The 27,528-nt window shown below is 41.5% G+C and overlaps 3 protein-coding genes across 15 annotated transcripts in view; 2 read left to right on the forward strand and 1 right to left on the reverse strand.

Moving 5' to 3' along the window:
• dtnba (dystrobrevin, beta a) overlaps positions 1–8,187 on the forward strand; it is an 11,688-nt gene extending 3,501 nt beyond the window's left edge. The window contains exons 6-22 of the mRNA XM_088361054.1: positions 24–109; positions 415–569; positions 692–791; positions 908–1,074; positions 1,231–1,355; positions 2,031–2,102; positions 2,285–2,365; positions 2,864–2,951; positions 3,038–3,117; positions 3,323–3,436; positions 3,971–4,067; positions 4,310–4,330; positions 4,486–4,633; positions 5,050–5,139; positions 5,434–5,484; positions 6,067–6,100; positions 6,729–8,187. Of these exons, the coding sequence (XP_088217180.1) occupies positions 24–109; positions 415–569; positions 692–791; positions 908–1,074; positions 1,231–1,355; positions 2,031–2,102; positions 2,285–2,365; positions 2,864–2,951; positions 3,038–3,117; positions 3,323–3,436; positions 3,971–4,067; positions 4,310–4,330; positions 4,486–4,633; positions 5,050–5,139; positions 5,434–5,484; positions 6,067–6,074 (1,483 nt within the window). The 3' untranslated portion in view covers positions 6,075–6,100; positions 6,729–8,187. The remainder of the gene's footprint in view (positions 1–23; positions 110–414; positions 570–691; positions 792–907; positions 1,075–1,230; positions 1,356–2,030; positions 2,103–2,284; positions 2,366–2,863; positions 2,952–3,037; positions 3,118–3,322; positions 3,437–3,970; positions 4,068–4,309; positions 4,331–4,485; positions 4,634–5,049; positions 5,140–5,433; positions 5,485–6,066; positions 6,101–6,728) is intronic.
• The window catches only part of LOC148381693 (DNA (cytosine-5)-methyltransferase 3A-like), a 24,861-nt gene continuing 4,555 nt past the window's right edge, over positions 7,223–27,528 (forward strand). For 6 of the 13 annotated variants that reach the window (XM_088361036.1, XM_088361045.1, XM_088361041.1 and 3 more), the window contains exons 1-21: positions 12,152–12,286; positions 14,084–14,161; positions 14,485–14,677; positions 15,862–15,969; positions 19,373–19,481; positions 20,131–20,168; positions 20,310–20,426; positions 24,037–24,243; positions 24,304–24,462; positions 24,561–24,668; positions 24,871–25,018; positions 25,096–25,239; positions 25,629–25,673; positions 25,802–25,881; positions 26,065–26,177; positions 26,313–26,496; positions 26,625–26,709; positions 26,790–26,935; positions 27,023–27,113; positions 27,193–27,341; positions 27,417–27,502. In XM_088361036.1, the coding sequence (XP_088217162.1) occupies positions 14,609–14,677; positions 15,862–15,969; positions 19,373–19,481; positions 20,131–20,168; positions 20,310–20,426; positions 24,037–24,243; positions 24,304–24,462; positions 24,561–24,668; positions 24,871–25,018; positions 25,096–25,239; positions 25,629–25,673; positions 25,802–25,881; positions 26,065–26,177; positions 26,313–26,496; positions 26,625–26,709; positions 26,790–26,935; positions 27,023–27,113; positions 27,193–27,341; positions 27,417–27,502 (2,186 nt within the window). In that variant the 5' untranslated portion in view covers positions 12,152–12,286; positions 14,084–14,161; positions 14,485–14,608. Of the gene's footprint in view, positions 7,369–8,470; positions 8,524–8,622; positions 8,641–12,151; positions 12,287–12,499; positions 12,675–13,371; positions 14,008–14,083; positions 14,162–14,484; positions 14,678–15,861; positions 15,970–19,372; positions 19,482–20,130; positions 20,169–20,309; positions 20,427–21,704; positions 21,931–24,036; positions 24,244–24,303; positions 24,463–24,560; positions 24,669–24,870; positions 25,019–25,095; positions 25,240–25,628; positions 25,674–25,801; positions 25,882–26,064; positions 26,178–26,312; positions 26,497–26,624; positions 26,710–26,789; positions 26,936–27,022; positions 27,114–27,192; positions 27,342–27,416; positions 27,503–27,528 lie in introns of those variants that run through there. The other 7 variants (XM_088361042.1, XM_088361044.1, XM_088361037.1 and 4 more) reach the window with 6 other exon arrangements.
• LOC148381694 (heat shock 70 kDa protein 1) lies at positions 8,993–11,349 on the reverse strand. Its single transcript, XM_088361052.1, has 2 exons — positions 11,180–11,349; positions 8,993–11,040 (listed from the first exon to the last, which is right to left on the reverse strand). Exon 2 carries the CDS (start codon positions 11,011–11,013, stop codon positions 9,094–9,096), a length of 1,920 nt encoding a protein of 639 aa, XP_088217178.1. The 5' UTR covers positions 11,014–11,040; positions 11,180–11,349; the 3' UTR covers positions 8,993–9,093.

Genomic DNA, 27,528 nt, shown 5'->3' on the forward strand with positions numbered 1-27,528 from the left:
AGACGCTACATATCTCGTTTCAGCGAACCAGAGAGCCGACTGACAGTGTTCTCAATAAAGGCAATTCTGGCTGTGCTATGTGGAGGGAACTTAGTGGACAAACTCCGCTGTAAGTAACAGCAGATACTGTCCTGATTATAGATGGATGTTTTAAAATCATTTTATGTGCAACAATAAAAAAAAATATATATATATATATATTGTCTGTACAGTAGCCAGTTAGGGGAAAGTTTCATTTTTATAGATATTTTTTAGCACATTATTATACTATCACTTTGCTTTTAATAGTTGTAAAAGCTTTACTGCAATTTCCTGCCTCATAGTGAAAATTCATTGCACACTTTATACTTAAGTGCCACCTTCTGGAGAATGTATGTTACTGCTGCTGTCAACTTAATCTATCTGTATGTGCAGATGTGTTTTCTCAGGTCTCAGACTCCAGCGGTGTGATGGTCCTGTCCAAATTTGACCATTTTCTGTTAGAAGCCCTCAAGTTGCCATCAGCTGTGCATGAAGGACCGTCCTTTGGCTACACGAACAACATGGTCCGCTCCTGCTTCCCACAACAGGTCTAAAAACCGTTTCGTAGTGTTACAGATAATTAATTGGTTTCTCAATTGCAGATTAAACTGTTAGATTTGTTTATGTGAGATGCTTGTGTTTCTGAAGAGTTTGTTTTTAATTGTTATAGAAGAGGGTGATGCTCAACACGTTCCTGGACATTGTATCTGACCCTCCTCCTTGTCTTGTGTGGCTGCCCCTCATGCATCGCCTTGCCAACGTGGAAAATGGTAGCTCCAAATATATGGCGATATACTTTTGTGATTTACACATGAACATTCATACATTAAAAGCGATTGTTCCCGTCAGAATGTTTAACTTTGTTTCATTTCTCTTTCATTTTTAGTCTACCATCCCGTCTCGTGTTCGTACTGTCGTAGCAACGGTATGACCGGGTTCCGCTATCGCTGCCTCCGTTGCCGAGGGTACCAACTCTGCCAAAATTGCTTCTGGCGTGGCAATGTCAACGGCTCTCATAGCAGCCAGCATCAGATGAAAGAGCACTCATCCTGGGTGAGTCATGACAGTTTAAAATGGAAAAGAAGAAAAATAATCATATAAGCACTAGGGGCAAAATATCCATATATATTAACTGACTCAGGAACATGGATGAATACGAAACACCTTCAGGTTTTGATCACATACTGTATTTGGTTTGTCTTCATGCAGAAGTCGCCTGCGACCAAGCTGGGCCGAGCCCTGGGCAAAACTCTGGGTTGTGTATCGTCCAGGGAACCCTCCCACCCAGTTTATCCAGAAGAACCTGAGAGGACCCTTAATCTCGCAAATATAGTGTAAGTTAGTTAAAGTTCCACATTAAAAATATTTTTAGGCTACTAAGCGTGTGAATGCATTTCCTCGATTTACCGTGGGTCTTTTTTTTCAAACAGACATGATAATAATCTCTCAGAATGTTCTGATGCCAGTGTAGTCCAACTTCCACTTTGGTTTTCATTGACAGTTGTAAATTATTCCTCAGGCGTAGACTTTTACCAACTTATTTCTTATTACCCGTTACATATTCACAGAACATGCAGGTAGCTTTAGGGAAAGAACGAATCCAGCCAGTCCTTTTTTGGCGGCTCCGCCCCCTGTGGCCGCATTCACAGTGTTTGACTTTCCAAACATCAGCAGATGGGTTCATTGCATGCCTCCCAGCATTGAGCTTTTAATCGGGCCAGCACAGAGGCGCTGGACTTAGCTGTGAGTATGCACATAGTGAAGTAGCATTAGGTCATTTTCGTTCTCAGTTTTTGTCTTTTTCACCCTTTCACTTATCGCTTTGCCTTTCTTTTTGTACCTCTTGTGATCTTTACTCCATCTGTGTTTGCTCTGGCCCGAGTGATTCACCATTGGATGGCTACACCGAAGCGTGTGAATGTGTGTCAGAATGCAAGTGGCTAAGTCGATGCTATAAACTTCAGCCTACGTTGATTTAAATCATCATTGTGTTTGCTATCTATGTGCAGCCCTGCTCAACCTATCAGGAATCCAAGTCCGGCCATGCTGCTGTCTTCATCAGCACCAGAGTCCTCCAAGAGGTAACGTTCGTTCAAATACCAGTGTATCATTCGGTGCACGATTTTAGATGTCTTATATTCCTTGACATGAGAATTGCAATCATGCTGGAATATAAAAAGTTCTACCAAAGTAGCCGTCTGAGTGTCCCAAGACTTTTGCCCATGTCGTGAATGCTTACTTTGCTGTGTATAACTTGTGTTAGCAGTTTGGCAGCAGCTCATCGCATGAACGAGGAGCACGCTTTGATCGCCGCTTATGTGAATCGCCTCCAAAGCAGCCCACGGTGAGAGGCTGCAGGGATACAGTAGGGCAGGACTTGAAGAGCGAGTCACTTGGCTGAGTCACTCATTGGAATCCAAATATATTATTTTAGGTCATCATTTTTTTGTTAAGTAAAGGCAAACAGCAAGAAAACATAGTGAGTAAGGAAAAAAGACAAGAAGTCCGTTTGTTTTCAGTGCTGTTGAGCACTGCGACAACAATGAGCCGTTCAGGGAATCGTTGGTGCGTCATGTGTTCGTTTGAAACATCTGCTACTTTAAATAGCAGTCAATTTTTTTTTTCTACAGGATTTCACCCCGCAGTAGCTTTTGTGCAAAAAACAAATTGACATGACAGTACATTGGTTAACCAGCCAAAGCAAAATTAATATGCACTAACAGAACTTGTTTAATTTTTAACACGTTTGCCTTGGGTGGTTTGTTGTTTAATTATTGACTAAAAAAAGGTTGCATGTTGGAAAGCGATGTTAAATTTAGAGTAAACGTAATCTCTCTATTAGCAGCGTACCCAGCCCCGGCAGGCAAGATGATGAACACAAACTTATCGCCCGCTACACTTCTCGATTGGCAGAGACTGAAAGCTCAGGGGTGAGCTCTCAAAAGTTTGAATCATGTGTGAATGCACACAACACTGGTAATCAATGTCGGTTTATCTCGTGTGTGTGTGTGTTTAGGTGATACCCACTCGAAGCATCAACTTTGATGTGAACAAACAGAAGAGGGAGCTCATCGCTCAGCTGGAATCCAAAAACAGGTAGGGAAGTGTTGTAAAATCTCAGAGGTATTTATTTTCAATCGTATTACTCGTATTGGATTCATCAGCCCACATTTTCATCGGGCGATATATTCCATTTCCTTTTCCATCATCACTTAGCCATGATGTAATGAAAAAAAAAAGTCTACTTTTCTCCCCCTGCTTGTTCAATGTGCTTGATGGCCATGTTTGTTTCATTACCCAGAGAGATTTTGGCAGAGATCAAGCGTCTCCGCTCAGAACATGATGCCGTGTGCCAGCCCAGTCCCGAAAAGGGCAGCACCAACCCGACTCTCTTGGCCGAGCTTCGCCTGCTCAGGTGAACACGCACTCTAAAACATGGTCAGACATACAAGGTTTCACAAATAAGACCTACAGGTGTGTCCACATATAAGTTTAATTCTAACGATGAATTATCAACATTGTGAGCTACAGTATTTGACCGAGCCAGAAATGTGCAGTGAGGCTCTGCAGAACAGAGCGGGAGGCTTCACGGCAGATGGCAATGACAGATGGATGTTTGGAAAAGCCGGGGTGCAAAAAAAAAAAAAAAAATCATCCAACATGTTTTTGCTTTTCAATAATAACAACAACAAACCGAACAGGTGGGATTTCCTGTGTGAAACTATTTTTTTTCCAACTTCATGTACGCACATTGGCCCAATATAGTAAGTCGAGTAAGATCTTCATCCAAATATAACTGATTATTATTGCCATCTCTGAATGGAACCGAACAGAAAACATCAGCGATATCTTCACACAAAATTATTCTGCCGTTTCAATCTTTCATGAATAAAACTTGATCAATCTGCTTCACCTTCCAAAGTGCCAATTGTAATTTGTCGCATTGCAGACAGAGGAAAGATGAGCTGGAGCAGAGGATGTCATCTCTGCAAGAGAGCCGGAGAGAACTGATGGTCCAGCTGGAGGGACTGATGAAGCTACTCAAGGTTACACACACACACACACTCATTTGAACTATGGCCTTTTATTAAGCGTGGCATTTCATCGCTTGTACTCGCGCCCACACACACGAATCCCCATATTTCCCCCACATCTTTCTCCTAAGCTATTAATTATGATCTCATTTTACTTCCTCTGGTTTCTCTTGAAGAGCCTTTCCTTTTCTGTCACTACTCATGTCTTCTCTTTTCACCCTTTTTTTTCTCCTGCCCATGCTCTGATCCTGCAGGATGAGGAACAGCGACAGGCAGTAAGTTTAACTCCACTTTTGATGGACTAAATCATTTGGGTTATTTAAAATGATTAAATACATGACAGGTTGCGAAAATAACAGCAGTTCCATGTTTATTTTCAAATGTTATCTCATATTATTCTTAAAGTATATTGATTAATTTTTTCCTGTAGGCGCAGGCTGCGGGTTCCTCACAATCTTTTCCTTCCCGGCCGAGCCCTTCTCCTGCCCGCTCAGTTGGTACCGCGTCTCCACAAATGTATTCAACCCAAGACTCCCTTGCTGGTGTGGGTGGAGATGTACAAGAGGCTTTTGCCCAAGGTAACATTGTGAAAATGATTGAATGCAGATTCAAATGCAGTTCACGTTTTGGCCTACAGGGGAGGGAAGTGAGTGCACTTGAAGCACTTTCATTTGTATCCAACCCTCCAGACTGCTTCCTTGGCCCGGTTAGGTTCTGTTGCATCCGTCTAGTAGTTCTAACACAAACATTAAACGACACAAATGTTCTCTAAGCTGCCCTACGTCCATATTTTACAATAAAAAAGCCTTGACAAAAGGTGAAAAATATATATCAGACGTTTTAGGCAAATTAGAATATAGTGAAAATGCTGCGTTAGTTACACGCATACACAATTTAATTATATATATTAAAACGTCTTATCAAATAATTATGAAGCTAAAGGTGGTCCGTTTCAAGTCATATATTTTATTATTCCGTTGTTGAATGTCTTCAGGCCCCAGGAGAAATTTAAGGAATGACCTTCTTGTAGCAGCTGACTCCATTACCAACACTGTGTCCTCACTGGTCAAAGAGCTTCATTCTGGTACACACACACACACACACACACGTCTGATTGTTGTTTTGTGCTGCACAACCATTTAGCCCTCTGAACCCAGTTTTCAGTTTGACTGTAATAATAATGTTTTCTATGAGGTCCAACATAAGTCATGTTGATGTGTTTTTCTTTTGGTGGTGAGCTCATTTACATTCTATGTGACTTTTTAAAGTACTTATCTGTAAATAATATATTCCGCAGTAATCAATCACCTGTGACTAAAAGAAATGTTTCTCCTGCAATCCATATACACGCCTAAATGGAATTTTTTTTTTTTCCAAGCAGATGAAGGTCGAGAGGAAGAGGAGAGATTGCTAAATGGAAAAGACAGAGGTAATGCTGGAGGAAAATGTTGATTCTTATTACTTATTATTATTATGACTTATTTAGAAGAAATGAGCTATTTTATTTATCGCCATGCACTAGTTATATTCCCGCCCTTTTCCCCCGGATGCATGTCTGATCACTTGCATCCACACAACTCAACTTTACAATCTTTTCCTAATGACTTTGCCTTGAACTTCATTAGTGTGCCGTCTCATTAGTCGGCCCTTCTTTATGTGCCGGGCGCCAGCAAAGATGGAGAGACCATTTCCTGGTGTACCCCCGGGTTTGGTGTAGTGTGAACACTCATTACCCTAATAACACTTTAAAATTCTGTATACTGGCAAAATATCCAGCTCTATGTATTCCACATAGTTTGATGTTAATGAAGTAACCTTCATCTTGTCCACAAGTCTTTTCTCATGAAAGAATCCAGCTGTGACCATGCATCTGCATCTAGTTTTATAACCCTGAGGTCCATGTGGTTCTTATGAAGCCATGTGTGGTAGCAACATATTTTATCATGACACTGCTTTGTTGTTGTCTTTTTTTTTTTGGTGTATTCTCATGAAGCTTTTCTTCTTCCTCCAGCAGGTTAAATTTTCATCACGAACAAATACAAACAGTAAGTATGAGCCTCTATTTTCAGCTCCAAATTAAATGTAACAAATAATGTTAGTGTTTAAAACACTTAGAGGAAGACTTTTCTTTCAGAAGTATGCAGGAGATATAAATGATACATGCTGGTTGTCACATCAGACTACACATCTCCTCAGTTTTCTGCCTTTCCCTTATGATGTGCACAAACTCACAGCTGACGACGAGGCACTCTAAAGTGTCCATGCTAGCCCAAAGCCTGTCAAGTCAGACTTAATTATGATAGTAATGATACCAAAATAATAATAAAAGTAATCAATAATAATATTAAGCCGAATTGAGTGACCAGGCACTGTTTTAGCAATGCCCAAAAACAAAAATTGAATTGGTGTAAATACTGTGTACAGTACTACTACTACATATCAAATAGTTTTGTCTTTTCAGATTTCCATTAATTATCTTAACATTTTTAAGATAGTTAGAAAACAAATCTCTGATTTGACTTTATAGGGTCTTTAATTTCTTTTAAGCTATACTGTATTTTCCCAGGAAATTCCAATCTCGAGAACATCAGGGGCATTTACTTAAATGTAGATATACCACAATAAAACGAAACATTGTTGACAGTAAATTGGATATATTGCCACTCTCCTCAGGCAGTGTGGTGTTTCATCCCAGCCAAAGAAGAAGCTAAAATGGAGACAAGAAACTTCCCTATTAGCCAGTGGTGATTGGAACACATGCCAATAATATAAACACATATTGCTGGACAGGACCCAAAACTGCAGTCCATTTACTGATGTATAGCTCTGAATTAGTGTTTGTCTTGTCACTGTGATTGTATTTTTTGTGTTGACATAATCGAGCATAGCTAAATAAGGAATCTGAAGCCTACTGATTTTTACCCAAGCATGCGCGTGTGTGTGTGCGCTTAAGTGTTTTTATTTTTATTTTATTTTTTAGAAGGGTCAAGTAAGTGAGAGAGGGTTGTGTGAAGAGGAGGCAGATGCATTAGTAAGCTTTAATTCGATAAGGGATGTGAAAGAAGAAAGAAGAATCAAAGAAGGCCGACTGGTAAAAAAGATGAGATGAAATGACTACGTTTTAGCACTGTGTGCTTTGTATTTATTTATTTTTTTGCTTCGCTATTCTTTTGTTGTGTGAGTTCATATGTATATTCGAGTGGTCGCGTCCTGCTGAGACAGATCTGGAACGGGACGTTCGCTGCTGCCAAGTTTAGGCGATGTGAATAACTCCACGGGTGCTCGTATTCTAGCGGCTCGGCTGACTGTCCAGGTACTGAATTGAGAAACGACAGTGGCGTGTGTTTGAGAAAGAGGTTGAATATATATTCAAGTTTTTTTATGCAAAAGCAAAGTGAAAGGAGAACCCAATAACCACTGCCTTAAAGACAGATGAAGTGTAAACGTGCGTTTTTAGAAAAAACACATCTCTGTCATTTTCCCACTTTAAGGATCAAATCCTATTGAAACTTTATTTCCATTGATTCAATTGAAATCTTACAACTCAGCTTTCTCTCTGCCTATGGACAGAATGATTCTTTTTCCATTCAGCAGTCCAAAATGGCTCCTCACACTTTGCTACTTGACTGCCCTTTTTCATTTCAAGCTGGCTGAACAAAACTGGATTTGTGGAAACGATTCAGTTCACTGTGGATTTTAAGCTACCAAAACAATATCGGAGCACAACGCCTGGCTGCGTGTGCGAATACCGAACCAAAGAATCAACCTTGTGTCCATTCAGTCATTTAAAGCTGCAGTCATGTAAATCTCCAATACCGACTGATTATTTTCAGCTATTAGATTGTATCTTCTTCACAGAGGCCATTTTGTCTGATGGTCCTGTTCCACGCCCCAGATTTGTGACTCACCGGAATTGGTCGAACATCTTAAATAGAACAGGGCCATGGTTATTAATGTTATCATTCACACGCATGTCCTCCGCTATGAGATTCGCAAATGGCCTCCGCGAAGATTGCTCGCAACACTGTCAGGGTGGATGCATCCTTACTTGAAACTGTAAATGCCATCAGCGCTGAACATGTGTGCGCGACGTGTTTGATCCGCAATAAATTCTCTTTATCGGCAAACTGGATACAGTGTGTCCTGTATTTTATTAGCAAATTAAAAAAAGCGTTTAACTGGAAAAAAATCACAATTCTGCTTCACTTTCAAGAAGTCTTTTGCATTGGTGTCGTTATTATTATGGAGGAGCTATTCTCACGTTTCCCATGAACTTACCCCAGAGGTCATGACTGTGTGCGACAAAGACAAAAACCCTTAAACTATACATTGAACGCATCTCATTGTTACCATCTGTTGTCTACGACCATGCCAACTGTCATAAATAACCTATCACCCTTTTGAACTCGGTCTAGGTATGACCCTGGATGCGCCTGCTTAATGTGCGTTTTACATCCCAGAGGTCAAAGTGAGTTTAACCTGCCTTTGTAGGTGTCAGCAAATCAGACATGATGTAATAATAATGTAATTAAATAACATTGTTTTTGACTGTGGTTCTTCCTGACAGATGGGGTTTCAGATGTTGGTAAGTCTTGCATTGCTTTAATTTACAGCTTGTCATAAATGGTACACCCTTACATCATTGAAATTGAGTTTAGATCATCTGATGATGACAAAGGTACGTTCCATGTCGGCTAGATACGTTTTTTTTTTTTTTTTATCTAGGCGGATTGGTGAGTTTTAATTTTATTAAAGCTATTTATTCAGGTAAGGCAATGAATAGAATGCTGGGGTTGACTTGACTAGTTCCTGACCTATACTTTGCTCACTGGCAAAATCTAACCCCCAAACTAGATGTGATTTAATTGGAAGGTGCATAAAATCAAAGTTGAAAAGTAGCAAGTCAAACATTGTTGTAGTGATACACATAGCATTGATCATATTTTTGTATATTTTATTTAGTAAACAATGTACATGATAATTTGAACAATTTAAACATTTAAATAAAATTTAACATTTTGACATGCAAGTAATGTCTTTAGTCAACCTCTTCAATGGTGGGCCCCTGGGCACCGGTTTGGGCCTGCCCCCCAAAGCCTCCTGCAGGCCCCGCCCCCTGGTACAACTTGCTGATGATTGGTTGACACACTCGTTCCAACTCCTTCTGCTTATCCTGGAACTCGTCTTTCTCTGCCAGCTGATTGCTGTCCAGCCAGTTGAGGGTCTGCTCGCACTTGTCCATCGCCGTCTTCTTGTCCTCCTCGCTCAACTTGGCCGCCAGTTTCTCATCCTGCAGGCTGTTCTTCATGTTTAAGGCGTATGACTCCAGACCGTTCTTGGCCGCGATCTTGTCCCGTTGCAGGTCATCCTCAGCTTTGTACTTTTGGGCGTCGTCCACCATCTTTTCAATCTCCTCTTTGCTGAGACGGCCTTTGTCATTAGTGATGGTGATCTTGTTCTGCTTGCCGGTGCTTTTGTCCACCGCCGAAACGTTCAAGATGCCGTTGGCGTCCACGTCGAAGGTAACCTCGATCTGCGGCACGCCTCGCGGAGCCGGCGGGATACCGCTCAGATCAAACCTTCCCAGCAGGTTGTTGTCCTTGGTCATGGCTCTCTCACCCTCAAAGACCTGAATGAGGACACCAGGCTGGTTGTCGGCGTAGGTGCTGAAGATCTGCGTCTGCTTGGTGGGGATGGTGGTGTTGCGTTTGATCAGCGCCGTCATGACTCCTCCAGCAGTCTCAATGCCCAGTGACAGAGGCGCCACGTCCAGCAGCAGCAGGTCCTGGACGTTGCCCGAGGTGTCCCCTGTGAGGATGGCGGCTTGTACAGCAGCACCGTAAGCCACCGCTTCATCAGGGTTAATGCTCTTGTTCAGCTCCTTGCCGTTGAAAAAGTCTTGCAAGAGCTTCTGGATTCTGGGGATTCGCGTGGAGCCACCAACCAGGACCACATCGTGGATCTGGCCCTTGTCCATCTTAGCATCTCTCAGGGCTTTCTCCACGGGCTCTAGAGTTCCCCTGAACAGGTCAGAGCACAGCTCCTCAAAGCGTGCCCTGGTGATGGATGTGTAGAAATCAACACCCTCAAAGAGGGAGTCGATCTCGATGTTCGCCTGGGAGCTGGAGGACAGTGTCCTCTTTGCCCTCTCGCAAGCTGTGCGCAGTCTCCTCAAGGCCCTTTTGTTCTGGCTGATGTCCTTTTTGTGCTTCCTCTTGAACTCGGCCATAAAATGCTCCACCATGCGGTTGTCAAAGTCCTCTCCGCCCAGGTGCGTGTCTCCGGCAGTGGCTTTGACCTCAAAGATGCCGCCCTCGATGGTCAGGATGGACACGTCGAAGGTGCCGCCGCCCAGGTCAAAGATGAGGACATTGCGCTCTGCCGACTGGCCTTTGTCCAGACCGTAGGCGATGGCGGCCGCCGTGGGCTCGTTGATGATCCTCAGGATGTTCAGTCCGGCGATGACGCCCGCATCTTTGGTGGCTTGCCGCTGAGAGTCGTTAAAGTAGGCAGGGACCGTTACCACGGCGTTGGAAACTTGCTGGCCCAGGTAGGCTTCAGCAATCTCCTTCATTTTAACCAGCACCATGGAGGAGATCTCCTCTGGGTTGAAGGCCTTTTCCTCCCCTTTGTACTGCACCATGATCTTGGGCTTCCCCCCATCAGAGACTACCTTGAAGGGCCAGTGCTTCCTGTCAGCTGCTACAACCGGATCATCGAACTTCCTTCCGATCAGTCGCTTGGCGTCAAACACCGTGTTGTTGGGGTTCATTGCCACCTGGTTTTTGGCGGCGTCACCGATGAGCCTCTCGGTGTCGGAGAACGCCACGTAGCTAGGTGTGGTCCTGTTGCCCTGGTCGTTGGCGATGATCTCCACTTTGCCATGCTGGAAAACACCCACGCAGGAGTACGTGGTGCCCAGGTCGATGCCTATCGCAATGCCTTTCGCTGAGACCATTTTGTTTTGTAGGCTGTCAAGATGTTCCTGTGAGGAGGACATTACAGCAATACATTAAAATCATTCATCTATCCATTTTCAGTAACACTTTAGAGTCTTTGGTGAGCTGGAGTGATAATAAATCATTGAAAACTATGGAGAAATAAAATTATGAGCGTCAACTTACACTCAAAAGTGCTCTGTGGTGTCTCTGGATCTTGAAGCTCGATGGCTCTCTTGGATCTTGGTCCTTCCCTTGTGGGTCTTCTCTTGTTGATCTTTTTGGATCTTGTGTCTTGTGCTGTGCCTCAGATGCTTTTATAGTCGTCGAGCTGTCACTCTGGACCTTTCCAGACTTTTCTCCATCAAGTGATATCATTGACATGGTCAACTTCCTGTTCGTGGTTTCAATTTAAAAGAAAACAATGGTGCAGTATGAACAATTGTAATGCCGACATGGAAAGAGCTCTTATTGTGAAAGAACTTGCAGACCACAACCATAGCCATTAATGTGTACTTTATTTAGAACGCTGGAATCGTGGCGATGCAGCGAGAACTTCTAGATATCTCTCGACGGGAGTTTATTTTTGCATATGACGTAATGAATTTAACTTAGATGATTATGAAATAAATATATGTACATTGATGTTATTTTTGCGAATGACGTAATGAATTTAACTTAGATGATTATGAAATAAATATATGTACATTTATGTAATTTCACATGAGCAATCCAATTATAAAACCTATTTTGTGTTTTTATGGGAAACAATGCAGAATGGAAAAAAATGCAGACATAATGATAAAACCATAAAAGTTATGAATAAATAGTTCACTTAACATTCAAACTAAATGCTATATTTTGTATTATTATTATCATTTGCGTGGCCTTTGTGAGTACGTTTGAACGAATTTGCGAGTGTGTCCAAACATACTTGCGATTACGTTTGAATGTACTTGCCAGTCAAAAATATTTTTTTAGTTTACATTGGCAGCTACGCCCTACCGTACAGTCAAAACACAAATTTTAATAGTACAACTTGAAGACTTGTTTAAAAAAGCAGACTTTAGGACCCCGCGGAGACTATCGCCGGGCTCGGTGCTGCAGCGTATGCGCTAAAGACAGAGCGAGAGAGAGCGAGAAGGGGGGCGGGGGGGAGCAGCAGCGGGCGGAGAAGACCTGGTTGAGCGCGAGGGAGGGAGAAAGAGAGAGAGAGAGAGGGGGAGAGAGAGAGAGAGGTCGGGAGTGAACGCGAGGAGGGGAAAACGACGGCCGTCAGGGTCGGACGATACGGTAAATACAAAGATTACATTTTGGGCGAGCAGCTGTTTGGGTTTCGCAAGAAACACAACCACCTAAGATAGTCATTGCATTGAAACGGTGTAGGGTTAGAGCTGTGCGCGAAGCCTGAGAGTGAACTTGGGAGTTTTTTTTTTTAGGGGGGGTGGGGGGGGGGAGGAGGAATGTCAAATAAAATATAGAGGGGCTGCAATGTTAATATATTCCAACAGAGCGTAAACCGCCTCCTGGCGATACCGCCAGGTAACATTAAACCGGAACGTAGTTGTCCCTTTTAACCCAGCAGCAGATTAACGAAGACACATCAGCTCGCCGAACCGTCGACTCCGCGGCGGGCGGGCGGGCGAGCGAGCACACGGGGACGCGCCTCCGGGGTGAACGGGTGCGTTCGGTCCAAATGTGTGTGTATGCATTGTGTGTTTTACCTGACCTAACAAATCTTATCGCACACAAACAAACAAACCCATGTTTGTGACCGTCTTCAAGTCCCCGCTGGGATTAAACGTTTTTTTTTTTTTTTTTGACAAGCACCATCTGAAGGCCGTGTGAGGTCGCTCCTAATATTAATTGTTATAAAGCAGGAGTATGTAATATAAGGACTGCATTTCCGGCATGTGTTTATAAAATAAAAGTTTATTCACGTTGCGAGTAAACACAACTTAAAGCCATCGTATTTATCTGTAAAATACCATAAAGCTGTTTAGTTAAGTCGTGTATAATATATGAATGAGCTATATTGAAGTTTGTCATCGATATTGTCTTGTAGTCTTTGTTTTTCTTTTGCACATATGACCAGAATAATATTTTTTAAAGCTTACTTGCTATTTATCAGAATCAGCTTGACCAAGTTTGTGCATGCCAAACAGGGAATTTAACAACATTTAAGTGACATTTATGTTCAAAGCATCCAGTTGCAGAGAAAGTCCCTACCCAAAATATTATCTTGACCCATTTCTTTCACGGGCTACCTTGACCTATCAATGAAACATTTTCCTCCCTTCTGGCAATAATTCATCTCGCAGGCAGGCTTGTGCTTGGACCTTTGACAAGAGTCTAATTTAAAAACCTCCTGGCAATAGTACTGGAAAAAAATGTGTTACATACACATTCTTTAGGATTGTGAGGTCTGTGGGTGTGTGAACGTGCATGCTTGTGTGTGACCTACATGCACTTGGAAGGAGTTGGCCTGCAGATTGTGCTGTGAGACCCTTGGGGTATCGTATGGTTATTGTACACCCTTTTCTGCAAAGTTTCCACCCATTTTTTTTGCTGGCTTGTTGCCTGACTGTCTTTACAGGATATAGTGTGAGGAGTGTGCTCCACAATCCAGTTCAAGTCTTACATTAGTAGATCTTACATCAACTTGCAGTACTACGGAAACTGTACTTGCAGATGTTAGCAATGACGTGATGTTGGCATCACATCAGACGTTTTATGAAGTAAGCCGAGCAACAACATGCCAGCACTTTGGACTAGTGGCTAGCATATGTGCATCACAGCTGAAAGAATATTGGCTCAGTACTTCCTGTGAAGAGATTATACATATTCTTGCATGCTTAGTTAATTATAGACTTGTAAATGTCGATGATTGTTGATGATTGTCTCTGTGTGCCCTGTGGTTGGCTGGCGACCACTCGAGGGTGTACTCTGCTTCTTGGCCAGTCAGCAAATGTAATGAAGTCAAGCTGTATAGTTGAAGCATAGCAAAACGGAGGGTAAATTAAGCCACTCTTTCAAAGTGATGAATGACAAGTGGCTAACAAATGTTTCTCCGCTATGTGGTCATCGTAGGCTCCAGCTGACCCCCTAATGAGGACAAGATAGAAAATGGATGAATGGAATTGGAATTTTGCAAAGGCATCAGATCAGGTGAGGCAAAGTTTGAATCTATATTTTTGTGTACTTCACTTAAATCACCCCTGAAAGTTATGTCACACTTTCACAAAATCCACTGTTGCTAGGCAGAACTGATGGAATTTAAAAAACCTAATGCTAAAAAAAAAAAAAAGCAAAATGGTTTTAATTGGAAAATCTAAAATGACACAATATGAATGGTTGTCCCTGAACATGTCAATTTGTCGATTGTCTATTGATTATTTGGTGTATTGCCGAACACCTACTTTGAACTCGATCAACCCAAACTTGTTTTGATCACTCCTGTTTTGCATTTTTTTTTCTCTCTCTACTTTTAGGAGAGGGGAAGGACTGAGTGACTGACCGTTTAAGGAGCAGTTTGAATGACGATACACCTGCCGCATCTAAGGAACCTAGATTTTCCTCCATTTTTATTTTTAACTTTCTAAAATTGCTTTCGTCATGCCATCCAACAGTCCTGCAGTCACCGAACTGCCCCAGACACCAGAAAACAAAACTTCTAACGATGTGGTAAGAAAAATGCATCATTTAGTGTTATCCTCCTTGTCATTACAAGTCCTTTGAATTATATTGATTTAAAAAAAAGACATATACAATCCCGCCTCCTTTGAAAACAACTGAGAGTATTTCTAACAGTCTGACCAAGCACAGCTGTGTATATCATTCTCACACACAAACTCACCAGATCACATTCAGACGAGATGCCTCCAGAAATCTGACCCTTAACCTTTTTTTCCCCCTGTCTGTTCATTTTTAAAGACCCTTTTAACTCATTTCCCAGGCTGTCAAAAAAAAGAGGGGGGGGGTAGCGATAAATTTGATCAGATAAGGAAACGGTGGAAGTTATTAATTGTGTAAAGAAACAGCACAGGAGATCATTGGCAGAGAAGAGAGAGTAAAGGAAAATGGAGAGGGCAAGTGAGGTCTGGATGTGGAAAGAGAAAGAAAGAGGACAGGCTGTCTGATGCTGATGGGATCCTCCTCTTCCCGCCTGGCTTGCAGTCTGGTTGCTTAGCAACTGCAGCAGCCTAAAATAACCTGCCATGAGTCAGAAATAGACCCAAGATATAGGAACAGATTGGCCAGTCTCTGTGTTGACGCTCGTTCTTTGACACTTGCCAACACTGACAGCATCGAGTGAGCTTCTCAAGATTTAGGTTGAACCACTCAACTGTTTCCTTTGTCAGGCTCCCGATAGTCTGTCCACTCCAGAGACGTGACATGGACAGCCAACCAGGCGGACGAGCCGGTGCTAGCTGTTTGCCGTTCTGAATGATCATCCAGGAAGTGACACGAGAGCGTTTAGTCAGCACGGCGGTTCTGTCGGAGACAGTTGCTAAGCAGTTTCTGCACCTTAGCAACCACTCTACTGTCACTGCAACACAGGGTCCAGTAGAAGGAAGCAGGGAAAGGGATCAAGCATGAATAGAAAATACTCGTGTAAACGCAGGGTGTGCACCATCGGATAATCGTCGGACATATACACTATTTGATCAGAAATCAGATCAAATTTATGAGCACACTTTTATCTGCTGCTGGATGTTACCAAGAACAAAATACATAATATAAGAAAACAAAGTAGGTCAAGGCTTCTTCATATTATGCTACCTACGATGAATTTGCAATTTGGCAATATAAAAGCACATTCCTTATGATTTACTCTAGTGATAACATGACCTATTTATATTGGACAGAGTGAAGATGGAGCAGACTTGGACAGTCCAGAAGAGGCGACTGCAGGGACCCCTCCAAACAAGCGGCGGGTGGGCCGTCCAAGCAGGAAACGCAAACAGTTTCTTCCTGTGAGTACAATCTTCTTCTATCGAGTACATTTTATTCCTGAATAACAAACCACTGTGATCCTGTTTTAATGCTTTGGCAAGGCCTGCAGTGCACCCCCCCCCCCCCTCCCCACACACACACACACCTTGTTGTCACTACTGTATCTCTTGTCGCTTTGCATTATATGACAAACTCGTGTTGTCCCTCTTTGACATGAGATAAATCGAAACTCGTAATTAGCATGGATGTATTTCCTGCATTCCTGACTCGAGATTTGAGTTCGAGCAGAAACAACAGTTGCTTTACTGTTTGATTTAATTGTGTGTGACTTTTTTTGTGCGATTTGTTTGAAATAGTAGCAAAGTAGTTTCATATGCTGCAGGAGATGATCGAAGAGAAGCGTGGTCTCTTAGACTTTGTATCATTGTAAAGAAACGAGGTTGTGTTTAGCGGCAATGTGAGCAGTGAGTAAATGTTGGCACTGAGCTTCGAAGAAGCACATGTGTTTCTCATCTAGTGTGTTTGCGCTATACTGTTCTGTGTTACTTGCTACATTTTGATGGAGAAGCTGAGATCTATTCTATAATGGTTTATTGTCTCGGTTTATACCACAGGTGTCAAACTCAAGGCCCGGGGGCCAGATACGGCCCGCCACGTCATTTTATGTGGCCCGCGAAGACAAATTTGTGTGTCATTACTAGAACTGCAAATTGTCTTCACTTATAATATCTTTTTTTAATATTTGACCAGTTTTTACTGATTTGAAAACGAGTTATTTGTCAGTTTGTTTTGTAGCTTTTACTGTAGCTAATATGAGGAGCTCATACATTTATTTGGGTTGACAGTCATAATGGCCCTCCGAAAGAAGCTATGACTCCAACGCGGCCCACGAAAAAAAATGAGTTTGACATCCCTGGTTTATACAGTAGAGCACAACCGAGATGACTACTGCGATTAGTTTTACTTTTTGCTCTACACCTTCTGTGGTGAAAAATCATGGTCACTTTGGTTTCCCCCTTATAATTTTGTCTTCAGACTCTCATTTCAAGGTTTCCAAAGTGTCTTTTACATCTCTGTCTTCCATCAGTCTCTCCTTCAGTTCTTCCAATCAGCAAATATCTTCCAATAGTGGCTCCCTCTCTAATAAATACCATATGGGGAAAATTCAACTTCACTTATGACATCCATACGTAAAGCGTAGTCGGAAAAATACGGTGGAATGAAAATGCATGTGTGTGTGAGCGTGTGTCATGAGTCAATACAGCTGATTAAATACTCAGTCAAAAAAAAAAAGCTCGATCCAACCTGTCATACATGTATGCACCAAGTGCAGTCATGTGTGACGGGGAGCGGGTTTGAGCATGTTTGACCAAGCTGGTTTAGCGTGAGCTTGTCTCTCACAAACATGCACACAATTTTGCAATTTATTACAATGTCGTAGCAGGAATGCAAATTCCTGTGCTGTTTCCTTATATGCTATTAATATCCTATTTTGTCTTGTATGTACAGTAGAGGTAATGCTTCACGTGTAAATGCACACACGGAAAATTGAAACTTAAATATGTTTTCGTGCTTTAAGGCAGGTGCTGCCAGTTTAGTTGTCAACAGGACTGTCAGTTTGTAAGGTGTGTTAAAATTTAAGACTGCTATCTTTAGTTCAACAATGCAGGAGGGCTGGTTTTAATCATATTTTGTCGTGCGGAAAAGCGAAACCGAAGGCAGGTTGACAATAAAAGAACATCAACAGCCGTTTATATTTTAGTCTTATTGAATCAATGACTGAAGAATTACAAAAGCAAATCGACTTGGCGTACTTTCCTTTGGTCAACATGGCCAACAGAACACGGAGCTAATTCTGTTAATGTGGATGTAGTGCAAATCAAGTTACTTGAGTTGAATGTTAAAGCTGCATCAAGCAATAAAATAATGTACATTATAAACATGCTGAATAAAAATAATAATAATAGCATGTAATAACATTTTGACTGTTTTTTTATTTTTCAACTAAATCCGCCTTCCCAAGAGGCTAGTCGGAAGACCGTCGGAACATATACTGTAAAAATCCAAACAAACAACCCCGAGATTTTTTCAGGAATTGGGGAACCAGGCACTTACATTTCACAGACGACTGCAGCGGAAAGTTCGTGTTCCTCTCTTTCTGCTGAATGAGTAAGTAGTCAGTTGTTTGTTACAATTTTAGCTATACTAGCTCATGTGCTTCAGCAACTACTGCTGCGTTTATGATTCTTGGGAAATTGCTTAATGCAGCTTTAATGCCCTCCTGGGTGGTTCAAACGATAATTGCCGCGTGCTCACAACAAATTCAACTAACTTAGGCGCAAAATGACAAACCAATTTACAGTTATCCATCCTTTTTATTGCCTGTTCATTTCATTTGAGCTAAGCTATTTCAAATCTTAACATTTCATGATTAGCAAGTGGTGGAATTTGATTTAATTTGTTTAGTGTTGAAATGATGTTTTTTTTAAATGATGAATTTACACTTTAGTTAACCTTAATTCACTTTTGTCTCAACAAATGCCTGGTGGTGTGTTAGCATTTGTACTTTTTTTGTACAACAGCTATTTTGCCATTAAAGCAAGGTCTGTGTCCACTCTGTCGTTTTAGAACCAAATTAAACAGCGTTAACGTAACGGTGGTGATGGAGTAGCAAATAATAGCCGTTGCTGCCCTAGCGTGCATTTATTATACATTCGGGGGACATCAACCATTAACAAGAAAATAAATTGTGTGCTTTGTATCTGCAATTCGACGACGTATTTTACTGCGAGGCCCTTTTAGCTGACGTTTTATGTCTCCTCTCACCTGCTCATTACAGTCCTCTTTCAGCTTGTTAGCACTCGCCGGCATTGAAAGTTTTTCATTACCACCTCCCCCTCCTTTTTTTTTTTTTTTTTTTTTAACATGTCTGTAAAACCTACTTGCTTTTAGCAAAAGACTGCTTCTGGCCTTTTCGAAGGCCACATGATTACAGTTTCGCACAATTAATGCCGGCGCTAATGGCTAAATCATTGACGTATAGACGAGTTCATTGCCAAGATTCCATTAATTGTCTTGTTTCGTACTATTAAAGTGAGACTTACTTTTTGTATACTATTTTAGTAACTGGTTATTTTAAATACAAGAATTTCCACACATTAATGATTAGCTAAATTACTTCTTTTGTGTATTGTGTTAATGGCACTGTGGGTGTTTATTACACACACCGCTGGATGTGTGTGTCTCCACTTTCTAAGAACAAAGTGTGCAAGTATTGAAGCTATTCCATATATTATTTTTATTTACTGTACCGTTTATTGTGTAATGTCTACATATGTGTGTGCAGTCAGGATTTTTTTTTTTATTTCATAAATCTTGACTGGCAGCAGGTTACTCAGGCAGATTGTGCCTTCTGTTTTGCAGGAGATGGCAACGTCTGACCCTTCAACTCCGCCGGGGGAGCTGGAGCACTCCCCTTCCCCTCGCAAGAAACGTGGGCGTCGGAAACTAGAGCAGAACGACAGGAATAAGGGTATTGTTTTTACAGCAAAGTAATGTGGAGATACAGTGGAACCTCCAAAGCCAAACAAAGATAGTTTCCCTTCGTATGTCACCTTATATTTTTAAAATGAACTTTCCCATGACGAATAATGTAGTTCTGGAGTCATTGTAAAAAAAAGCTTATTAACTATTAACCGTACAAGCCATGTTATAAGTGACACTTTAACTATCTTATCTGTCATTCGAGTATAAAAAACAAGTGTATGGAGATTTGAATTTTTGACGACAAACGACTTGAGTTTTCCTGGGGAAAAAAAAATCTGTCAAGGTTTTGGGTTCCACTGTATTTTGAAGATGTTAAAAAAAATATTTCTATTCTTGCTGCTATTTTATTCAGTCATCAGAGTAGGGCAATCATTTTATTCGATTTGAAAGACCTTTGAGGAAAAAAAAAAGAACTGAAGCAATTGTTATTATTTCATACTGTCATTTAAGTCTTGATGGGGCGGGGGGGAACTTGGCTGCAACTAAAATAACTTCCAGATGGCAGTCTTTGAAGGCATTTTGACTTTGAATACCAGCGCCAAGAAAAAGTAATAAAAGCCGCAAGTATAGATCCTTATTAAGCTTCTTGTTAAATCAGAACAAATGGCCCATTTCCTGTCTTTTACTTTCTATAGATGAATCAGATGACAGAAGCTGTGACTCCCCTAGAGAGGTGAGTCAAGTGGTTTCTCTCCCATGTCTTTTTTTTTTTTTTCCCTACTCCCAAAAATGAAAGTGAAATATTCTAATAGTACAAGCGGCATGTAGTCAGTGAAGGATATACAGTATCAAGCTTTTGTGGCTGTGTGTGCAGGGTGAGACAGGGAGGTTGCGTAGGAAGCCGGTCCCCAGAGTGACTTTCCAAGCTGGAGATCCGTACTACATCAGCAGGAGACAGAAAGAAGAATGGCTCAGCCGCTGGAAGATGGAGGTGTGAGCTGCAGTCATACGGAAGCTTTATTATCTTGTCTTTTTTTCCAAATTTATTCCTAATCATAAAATCAACACGATATAAATACTTCCAACTAGTCCATTAGGGAATCAGACAACTGCCAGGATGTTAAATTTGCCTCACACGTGAAGTCGCTGCAGGAAGTTGTGGTTTTGTCTGTAGAACAGATACTGAATTAAATAAGCGGAAGTTACCAGAAGCAGACCAAATACGTGCTTGCTTGCATACATGCAAGAAGAGATGTCAGATTAATGGCTTGGCAAACACGAGGACAGAGCTCGGAATTGCATTTACAGAATACATGTCTGGATTCAGACATATTGTACGATGAAAATATTGGTTGTAAGACAGGGAGGCCAAATCAGCTGACAGCTTGACGACCCATTTTGCTGACACATCAAGTGTCATGTGAGAAAGCTTAGCCGAATTACTTGAGAGAGGGAAGAGATAATCGCAGGCAGCGAAGGGGCTTGCCAAGTGCATTGCTGAATTTCTTGTAGCGTTCCTCTATAATTACAACATCATAAACTGCCTTTGATTTATCAACAAAAGGGAGATACGTTTTGTAATGTCGGAGAACTGCAACAATAGCACGCAAACCTTGTAATTGGATCAGACGTTCGGAAAAAAAATGGTGCCTTCAAACAGAGTGCATAATTATACGAAAGTGCCACTTCCTCCAAGCGAGTGTGCTCACTTCCTGACTTATGACTTACCATCAAGACACAAATAACGTGCTAATTCGCTTATACTCACTCAACTCTGTTGAAGAGTCAAATGTGAATAAAGAAGAAAATCAGGAAACATGGAATTACATGAATTTAAATTCACAGTGCACAGAAATATTGTGCAGTGTATAGTAGTTTGTTTTTTAAAAAAACAGACGCTACATCTAATCAAAAAAAAATATCTCCCGGATTTATTTTGAGGTCTATAATATTCTTTGGAACAGCTGGAACCCTTTTTTATATTTGGTTTTGAGTGATCATCAAACATCATGCGGTCTTTAAATTTACAGCAAAGAAAGTATAATAAATTCTGACTAGGAAATTTTAATCATGCTTACTGAATGTTTTTCACAGTAAAAAAAATCTTTTGCATCTTAACTACATACATCCCATCGCCACACCATCTTACATAAGCATGCACACACTTGATATGCACACATTTGAAAACTGGCAAGGCTCTGTTGATCCGTTTCCATGGTGTCATCGTCATACGTAAATCCCAGCGGCTTCCGCATATTCATCACTACGACTAGTAGCTCTGTTGTGGGAGTTCACCTCGTCATGTGTGAGGTGAGGAAGCCTGTAAATCAATCGCTTGCTTCGCGGCTGACCAATCAGCGGAGCCTAAGCTTTAAGAATGTTTGAGTGTATGAGTCGAGGAGACGACCAGAGAGGAAACTGGTGGAGGAGGAGAGACACTGAAGAAAATGACAGAGAGAAAGAGAGCCAGGGAGGAACAATGCCATGTCCTATCTGTAAGTTAGATATTTTTTTTCAGTAATTAGTATAGATTGAAAAACCTTTTCATTACTATTTAATTGAAACTAAGTGGGGATAGAAAAAGAACACAAAGACTTCCACTGTTTGGTTGTTTGAATTGAATCGTCATTTTGATGTGCCAACTGGGGTTAAGAAACAGTTCACAGCTTTCGTGCTTTGTGACTCTTCCCAGATGTGAACATTTTAATCCAAGTTTATTTGGATATGATCATTTAAAAAAAACTGTTGTACAGGGCATGAGGGGGAAAAATGGCTTTTTATGAACATTCCAGATAATTTAATGTTAATTAGACAAAATAAAAATCAGTTTTACTTCCAAATGTTTTTTTGCACATTTAATGACAAGGTCATCAAGAACGAAAGAACAGTCATTTGCCTGTTGACAATGTAAGCGGGGGGTCTTAGCTCATCATTTAATGGTCCCGAGTTAGTGTGTGCGTGTCCGAGTTCACATGGAGGTCAGGGTCAGTCATAGCTGTAAAAGGGGGAGGGGTTTCGAAATGGTTCATTGGCTAGGTTACAGGGTGCGGGGGTCACAGATCAAGGGGGTGTCACCAGGAGTGAACACACTGGGGAGGTCACTGGGTTCAGAAAAGTTCAAAGCTGTAACTCATGGCAACCCTTTCCGTGTCTTTGTTTGGAATTCCCATGGAAATGCTCAATAACTGTAATGCTCCTGTTAGTCTTTCATTTAGTAATTACACCTGATGGCTGCTTGAATGTGGTGTGACAAATGCTTAAATCGCTATTTATCTTGTATTTGGGATTTTCCCTCCACCTTAACAAAGGCCCAGTGTGTTGTGTGTTTTTTTGTTGATGAGCTGTGTCATGTTTGTGTCCTTTTTGGACTTAAGGGCAAATATTTTTGCTTCATTTTTTTGCAAAAACACTTGAATATCCCAAAATGGTGCTGGAAAATGTGCATGGTCCAATTTAGGGGTGTCATTTTTTTGGCGGGCCGCATTGTAGTCATAGCTTCTTTCGGAGGGCCATTATACAAATAAATGTATGAGCACCTCATATTATATAAAGTAAAAGCTGCAAAAAAAACTGACAAATAACTCGTTTTCAAATCAGACGAGTAAAAACTGGTCAAATATTAAAAAATGATTAAAAGTGAAGACAATTTGCAATTCTAGTAATGACACACGAATTAGGCTTCACAATCTGTAGGATATTTAAGAAACTTGAGACATTGTGGATTTTCTCATACATTCCACATTTGTGTGAAGTTTTTGTGTGTCATCCCTACGGCCCGTGTAATAGGACAATTAGAAGTTTATGAGGTCAGAAGTCAACATCAGCCGAGAAGAGTTTCGGGTCAAACTGGGGGGAAGAGTGAATAGTCACTCTCACTTTTACTGTCTCTTTCAGTGAGTAATTTATACCATCACTTTACTGTTGCTTGTTTCACACATTCATTCCTTTAGATGTTGTTTACAAGCCAGCTGGAATAGTGAACAATGTGCTATGTAAATCATTCTGATCCATTCAAACAGCAAGATTTTCTTTTCCGATCGTCTGAGGTCACATTTTGCTGCCATATTTAGACTGTTGAAGTGATTTGAGGTCACAGTATTTACATTTTGCACCTTTTTTTTTCTTCTTCTAGTACATGTCATCCATCCATCCATTTTCTAAACCGCTTTATCCCCACGAGGGTGTGCTGGATTCGATCATAATGTTTACCAGCTGGAGATCTTTGTATAAAACCTCTTGAAGACTTTTTACTTGTAAATACAACTTTTGTTGTCCCTCTGATTCCCCTCCTTTTTTTTTTTTTTGGGCACGCTTTGCCACACACTCGCCTCTCACTTTGTATTATTTCTCTCCTTCCTGAGTTGAACCCAGTGAACTGCAGCTTGCACTCCCGCCCTGCTCACTTCCTGTTTCACAGGATCAATTAAGGGATTGTTCTCACAGCCCGAAGCACCAAAACTTTGATCTTGAACTGTTAGCAGATGGCCCTACATTTAATATCAATCAGTGAATCTCTCCGGTGGTTAAAAATGTTTTTTAGCAAAGGAGCAGCAGTAAAGAGCGGCCATTTGTTAACGCTGGCCTCCACTTTACCTTCACAGGCAGAGAGACGGGCTTACAGGGAAGCTGAGATCTGCATGATGGATGACCTCACATCAGAAGGTGACTTTCCAAAAGAGGATGAACCAGCCAGTCCAGATCCTCTGCCATCCCAGCAACAAACTGATCCCGCCTCGCCAACTGTTGCCGTAACACCGGAACCCGTCGCCAGAGGAGACCAGGCAACGCCCAGAGAGATTGAATACCAGGTGAAATGTTAATTTTACTTTGTAAATCCCAAACATATTTTAAATTCTGGTTGCCTTCAGGATGGCAGGGGCTTTGGCATCGGCACGCTAGTGTTCGGAAAGCTGCGAGGTTTTTCCTGGTGGCCTGGCAGGATTGTTTCTTGGTTGATGAGCGGCCGTAGTCGAGCGGCTGATGGGACACGCTGGGTCATGTGGTTTGGAGATGGCAAATTCTCTGTGGTAAGTGAAATGATTTTCTTCTATTTTAAAAAGACAGTCATGACTAGTTGAAGTTCATTTCAGGGCTATTTTAAAACGTCCTTTGCCTCCTTTTCCAGGTTTGTGTGGAGAAGCTCATGCCGCTGAGTTCTTTCTCATCTGCCTTTCACCAGCCCACCTACAACAAACAGCCCATGTACCGTAAAGCCATCTTTGAGGCTCTACAGGTTTCTTCTCCTTACCTTTCTTTAATTACAAATCGAGAAAGATTACTTTGTGATTGTTATTTTTCTTGGACCCTTAGCACACATAGAGTTATAACGTCACTAATCAATGAAATGTCAAATTGAATTTATATCACTTATGGTTGCTAAAGGTTTCATTTCTTCATACATACAAATGAATGTATAATGTCTGGTCTGTATCAAGGTGGCAAGTGTGCGAGCAGGACGACCCACTCCTTCCTGTGACCCAACTGATGATGTAGATGGTGTGGAACCTCAGACGAGACAGATGATTGAATGGGCCATGACTGGCTTCCTACCCAATGGGCCACAATCTCTGGACCCTCCTGAGGGTACATATGCTCACACACTCATCATCTATTCCATTTTATCTATACTTCCAGTATGTCACACTTGCTCTTCTTCACAGAAGAGCAGAATCCATATAAAGAGGTCTACTCTGAGATGTGGGCGGAACCAGAGGCCGCATATACTCCTCCCCCTGCCAAGAAACCTCGCAAAAACGCAGCGGAAAAAGCCAAGATTAGAGAGGTGATCGACGAAGGAACCAGAGGTGAACATAAGTTTATTGTGAAATTGACGATTAGCCTCTGATTGACTGGTTAGCTGCTCAGGGGTTTATGCTGCCTCTAAAGTCAACTTGGATAGGAATAAAAAAATGAAAGGATTAAGATTTTCAAAGAAGAAAAGTATCGCCTACTTCCATTCCAAAGTAGTCGGAGAGCTGCGTCGCCCTACAGAAATAGAATGTTAATATTCCGATTTAAAGATTTGAACAATTCTGACAATTTTTTTTTTTTAATTATTGTCATTCAGTATTAGCACAATAACAATCCTCTATAAATCATGACCAGTCCCTTTTTTTATGTACAATACAATATTAATTTTATGATGTGCATTATGCATGCATCATTTTAATAACTCTTTGTTTTGTTTCTCCAGAGAGACTCATACAGGAGATTAAAAAGAAAACCCGGAACATTGAAGGTATCACGTTGTTTTTTTAATGCAGAGTGTCGAAGTAAATACATTTTGTATTTTTTATTTATGAAATATTTAAACATTTGAGCAAATACAATGTGTGTCAGTGGTTATGTGTATATCCCCCCCCCCAGATATTTGTATCTCCTGTGGAAGCCTCAGCGTCTCTCTGGAGCATCCTCTCTTCATGGGAGCAATGTGCGTGGGTTGCAAAGTAAGATACTTGCTGATAAATAATAACTATTTTTTCCACCCACTCGCTCAAAACCGCTAATTAATATTTACAGTCCAAACAATCAATACCATATCGACTTTGTAGGCTCGGTAAGAATTATGAAAATGAAATCCCCGATTTAAATATTTCAACCTTTTTTTTTTTTCTTCTGGGGTCTGATAGAATTCCTTTTTAGAGTGTGCCTACCAGTATGACGATGATGGTTACCAGTCCTACTGCACCATCTGCTGCGGAGGCAGAGAGGTGCTCATGTGTGGGAACAACAACTGCTGTAGGTCAGTAGGCCGCTGTTGATTTTGGGATTGACATTTTTCCTTATATGGTCAATAATCCCAGGAATGTCACAAAAATCAGCAGATGCTTTGTTTGGCATCGGTTTTGAGAAAAGCCTCCTTGTTGTTTATACTCAGGTGTTTCTGCGTGGAGTGTGTGGATCTGTTGGTAGGGATCGGCTCAGCGGCGGCAGCCATCAAGGAAGACCCTTGGAACTGTTACATGTGCGGCCCCCGAAACACTCACGGGTTACTGCGGCGACGGGATGACTGGCCTTGCCGACTACAGCATTTTTTCGCCAACAATCACGAACAGGACTTTGTAAGTGTCATCACGGAACATTCCACGAATTCTTTTCAACATTGGTGATCCCTGCACAAAATATTTCACATAGCCAAATATTTCTGTCCACTTTAACAGATCTTTACAACTTTTTTTTTATCTTCCAGGAGCCAGCCAAGTTGTATGCTCCAGTTGCAGCAGAGAAGAGGCAGCCAATCAGAGTCTTATCACTGTTTGACGGCATCGCCACAGGTTTGCACTCGAGCGAGCGCGTCTGCCGACTTCACGTGTTAATCATAACAAATAGAAATCGTTGTGTATCACGCATTCAGGTCTTTTGGTGCTAAAGGATCTGGGCATCCAGGTTGATAAATACGTGGCGTCCGAGGTTTGTGAGGACTCCATCACTGTCGGCATGGTGAGACACCAGGGACGCATCATGTACGTGGGCGATGTACGCAACGTAACCCATAAACATGTAAGTAAATCTCTATATTCACATTTATCGTCTTTATTAACATTTGATCACTTTCGAATTTCTTTCAATGTTATATTTGACCTTTAGATCGAAGAATGGGGACCATTCGATCTGGTGATAGGAGGAAGTCCCTGCAATGACCTCTCCATAGTAAACCCTGCACGAAAGGGTCTTTATGGTACATACACATTCCGTGCAAACCTCAAATATCCTTGCCACCAGTATAATCTAATAATAAATCTCTTGCTGAATTTCAGAGGGAACTGGGCGATTATTTTTCGAGTTTTACCGTCTGTTGCATGAGGCTCGACCAAAAGAGGGTGATGATCGGCCTTTCTTCTGGCTCTTTGAGAACGTGGTTGCCATGGGAGTCAGTGACAAACGGGACATTTCTCGCTTTTTAGAGGTAAAGTACCCAGGGTTTTATAAAGTACAAAAAAAAAATATATCAATATATCAGAACTTAAATAACTCTCTTCAGTGCAACCCTGTGATGATCGACGCCAAGGAAGTCTCTGCTGCCCACCGTGCTCGATATTTCTGGGGAAACCTGCCCGGCATGTCAAGGTGATAAAGAAACACTCATGCACTAT

Source organism: Syngnathus floridae, chromosome 19 (assembly GCF_059516105.1).
Source record: "Syngnathus floridae isolate MCC-2025c chromosome 19, RoL_Sflo_1.0, whole genome shotgun sequence".
Taxonomy (NCBI): Eukaryota; Metazoa; Chordata; class Actinopteri; order Syngnathiformes; family Syngnathidae; genus Syngnathus; species Syngnathus floridae.